The 3,694-nt window shown below is 47.7% G+C and overlaps 1 protein-coding gene and 1 pseudogene across 1 annotated transcript in view; one reads left to right on the top strand and one right to left on the bottom strand.

Moving 5' to 3' along the window:
- Positions 1 to 813, bottom strand: part of LOC105004192 (chromosome unknown open reading frame, human C17orf47) — a 5,301-nt gene extending 4,488 nt beyond the window's left edge. Inside the window, exon 1 of the mRNA XM_010861719.1 lies at positions 16 to 813. Coding sequence (XP_010860021.1) covers positions 16 to 813 — 798 coding nt within the window. The remainder of the gene's footprint in view (positions 1 to 15) is intronic.
- A 1,854-nt stretch (positions 814 to 2,667) lies between these two features.
- LOC105004191 lies at positions 2,668 to 3,694 on the top strand (annotated as a pseudogene).

The following is a 3,694-nucleotide window of genomic DNA, read 5'->3' as shown; positions in this document are numbered from 1 at the left end:
CCTGTGGCCAGGCTCAGGCTCAGGGCGCATCGAAGCCTTGTGTCCACTGTTCAAATCTTTAAGGACAGAGAGTGTGAGGGATGATTCCAAGTTCACACTTCTACGCAAGGCCTTAGGTTCTGCATAAATTGAGTTCTGACGGCCCGTGTCAGATTCTGGCCCAGGAATTCTTCTCTGGGTTGACCGAGAGTCTGGATAGGTGCGGTTGCCGCCACGTTCTGGGCTAGGGGGTCTCCTTGGTGATCTGATATCCCCAGCAGTCACATTCTTTCGAATGGGCTCAGTTTGGACTGCTTCATCCTTTGGGCAAATCAAAGGCCTCCGGGGAACTCTGACCCCTTGTGGGTATTGGACCTTGGAGGGTGGCTCGTCTTCTAAGAGTGTGAAGTCATCCTTCTGGTCGACAAAACTCAACCGGCGAGAGGATTTGGCCTCTGGAATTAACGAGAAACGATTACTGATGTCGCGTCCTGGCCTGATCTCAACCCCTCTTCTAGTTGCTTCCTCTCTGGACGGACTGACATTCTGCTGCATCTGACCCGTGTAGAGCATCGACTCGCCCTGAGTCAGCTTTCGAGAAGGAGAGGCCTGGCGGGATGTATCAGTTCTGGATCGGGTCTCGGTTCGAGGGTTGGGTGCTCCAGAGGGGCCTGGCCCTGACTGAGGGGAGCTAGAGCGAAGGTAGTCTGATGATAAATGGAGAGCAGTGGCGTGCCCAGCTTCTGATCTTCGATGGCCTATTGGGATCGTGGAGGCTGGACCACTCCGCTGGCTCGAGGAGATAAGGTACCCCTGTCCCCGTTGAGGGGTCATGCTAGTAACCTCGGCCCCTTTCTGTGTTGAAACTGCTACCCTGGACCCAGTTTTATTTGTCTTGACCACATGATACGTTGTGCCTCTTTGGGTAGAGCCCATATTTTACCAGCTGGTTTGTATTCAGGGTCCTAAGAAAGCCTGAATATTTATCCTGTTTTAAAAGCTGCTGTTCTTGCACTCCCACAAAAGTGGCTGTTGTTCTCCAGGTGTCTCTACTAGTCCCCTTAGCTACCTGCCTGGTGATGTCATAAAGGAAGGAGCCTCCTATTAAATATTCTGGCATACAGACACAGTTCTTCAGACTCTCAAGCAGTAACGGCAACTGTGGATTGTCTTTCGTGTTGACACCACCAAAGCTTTGACCAAGTTCTTAGCAAATCCAGGATTTCCTGGTGTAGAATGAAGGCTCTAGATCCTCCCTTACTCTCCCCAGGTTGTAGGAACTCTCAGAGACTCATCCAGAGAGAAGGAACCAGTTTGAATATCCTACGAAGGCAGGGCTCCTCAAATCAATCCCACTGTGTTAGCCCCAATTTTAATAAGATGCAAGGTGCAAAACTGTCCCAATTTGGTTTGGAGCTGCACTGAATATAAGTCACAAAATAGAATCCCAGCTTTCTACAGGTTTTGGGGGTGGTTTGGTTGGCCGTGGGGTGAAAATCCAGGTTGCTCAAATCATAAATTCTCACACATTCTTGGCCCAGGAGTGCACATAGGCTTGTAGGAGTCAGTCATTGGTTTCAATCACAAATGGCTATTTGTGTACCTTGGACAAGTTACTTGACTCGCCTGAGACTTGGCTTCTTCATCTGGAAACCACTGCCTGGTAGATGCATGTCACACAATACATGGTACTCCTTTCTCACAAGCCCCTCCTCTCAGCTATCCTGATCAGCTTGACTCCAGTCCTTTCTTCATTTGAAGAAAGACTTTCCACCTTGGATGACCATGTATTTATTCATATTTATTTCTGGTGGCCCTGGGTCTTCGCTGCCACCTGTGGGCTTTCTCTAGTTGCAGCGAGTTGTAGCTACGCTCTCCTTGCAGTGCGTGGGCTTCTCACTGTGGTGGCTTCTCTTGTTGGGGAGTGCAGTCTTCAATAGTTGTGGTGCCTGGGCTCAGCTGCTCCACAGCATGTGGGACCTTCCTGAGGCAGGGCTCAAACTCATGTCCCCTCCACTGGCAGATGGATTCTTAATCACCAGGGAAGTCCTTGGATGATCGCTTTGGATAAGAGAGAAACACAGTCATCTTTCTCTCCCTTTTGCATGCTGGTTCTCTCTCTCCCTCTCTGAGACAGAGCCCACGGTATCCAGCATTCCACTGTTGACTCTGAAGGGTCATGACAGTTATTGGATGTTTAGGATCACAGTTTCTGGATCTTTATATTCAGAATTGATTAGAGACATAAAGTCAAAATTTAAATTTTTTTGTTGTTGTTGCCATGCTGTGGGTCTTGCAGGATCTCAGTTCCCTGACCAGGGATTGAACCCAGGCAGTGGCATTGAAAGCACCAAATCCTAATCACTGGACCACCAGGGAATTCCCCAAACCAAAAAAAAAAAAAACGTTTTTACATATCAGGTATCTCAATAGATTGAGGAACTTTGAGCTAGTCACACAGGTCTCAAGAATATAAAATTCTGGTCCTCAAACTTGCCAGGCCCCTGGAGCTGGGGGCCCAAGGGACTGCTTGGCCCTCTCTCACTCCTGAGTCCCGGGTCCTTCTCTCACTTCTGGTCCCTGCTGCCTGCCTGTGCCCCAGACTCAGGGAGGAGCTGCACCGGAGTGAGACACCATGCTCTGCCCTGGTGCCTGCTTCCGTGGTTGAAGTGATGCCACCAAGAAGAAATGGGAGATACAAATGCCTGTTCCACTTCCAAAAGGCAAGGTTCTGTATGACATAGAAGGAGAACAATGGGTACTGAGCAAGATGACTGGCTCTGGAGAATTTGGTTTGCTATATTTCACTTTCCCCACAAAGAAATTGGGCTTCCCAGGTGGCTCAGTGTGTAAAGAATCCACCTGCAATGCAGGAGACACAGGAGACATCAGTTTGATCCCTGGGTTGGGAAAAGCCCCTGGAGGAGGGCATGGCAACCCACTCCAGTATTCTTGCCTGGAGAATCCCATGGACAGAGAAGCCTGGCAGGCTATGGTCCATAGGGTCTCAAAGAGTCAGACACAATTGAAGCGACTGAGCGTGTATGCACAAGTAAACCAGATACAGGATATACATAATAAAAGCAGAATATCAAGAAAATGGCTATTATAAGAATTTAAATTTTTTCAAGAGCTCCCCCCAAAATACTATCAAAAGGTGGATAGAACCAAACTACATCCTTATTTAAAAGGAATTCCTCTTTTTACAGATCTGGTATTATGGAATTCAAGGGAAGAAGTTACGGATTTATGGTAATGGAAAGACTGTGCTCTGTGCTTAGTCACTCAGTCGTGTCCAACTCTTTACAACCCTATGGACTGTAGCCCCCCAGGCTCCTCTGTCCATGGGATTCTCCAGGCAAGAGTACTGGAATGGGTAGCCATGCCCTCCTCCAGGGGAAGTGGACTCATAGAAGATCTCAGACTAAAATGGTACTTTAAAAAAGGCAACTGTCTTGCAGCTAGGTATCCAAATGTTGGATATACTGGAAAATATACATGAAAATGAATATGCTCACAGTGATACAAAAGCAGTGAATCTACTTCCGGGTTACAGAAATCCAGATAGGGTTTATCTTACAGATTATGGCTTTTCCTACAGGTATTGTCCCACTGAGAACCACAAACAGTATCTGGAAAATCCTAATAAAGGCCATAATGGACTTAAGAGTTTATCAACTTGGATGCTCACAAAGGAACAGGTGAAATAGCCTAG

The sequence above is a fragment of the Bison bison genome, unplaced genomic scaffold (genome assembly GCF_000754665.1).
Source record: "Bison bison bison isolate TAMUID 2011002044 unplaced genomic scaffold, Bison_UMD1.0 scf7180017864472, whole genome shotgun sequence".
In the NCBI taxonomy this organism is placed as follows: domain Eukaryota; kingdom Metazoa; phylum Chordata; class Mammalia; order Artiodactyla; family Bovidae; genus Bison; species Bison bison.
The sequence above is the reverse complement of the archived record's forward strand: the minus strand, read 5'-3'. Positions and strand labels throughout refer to the sequence as shown.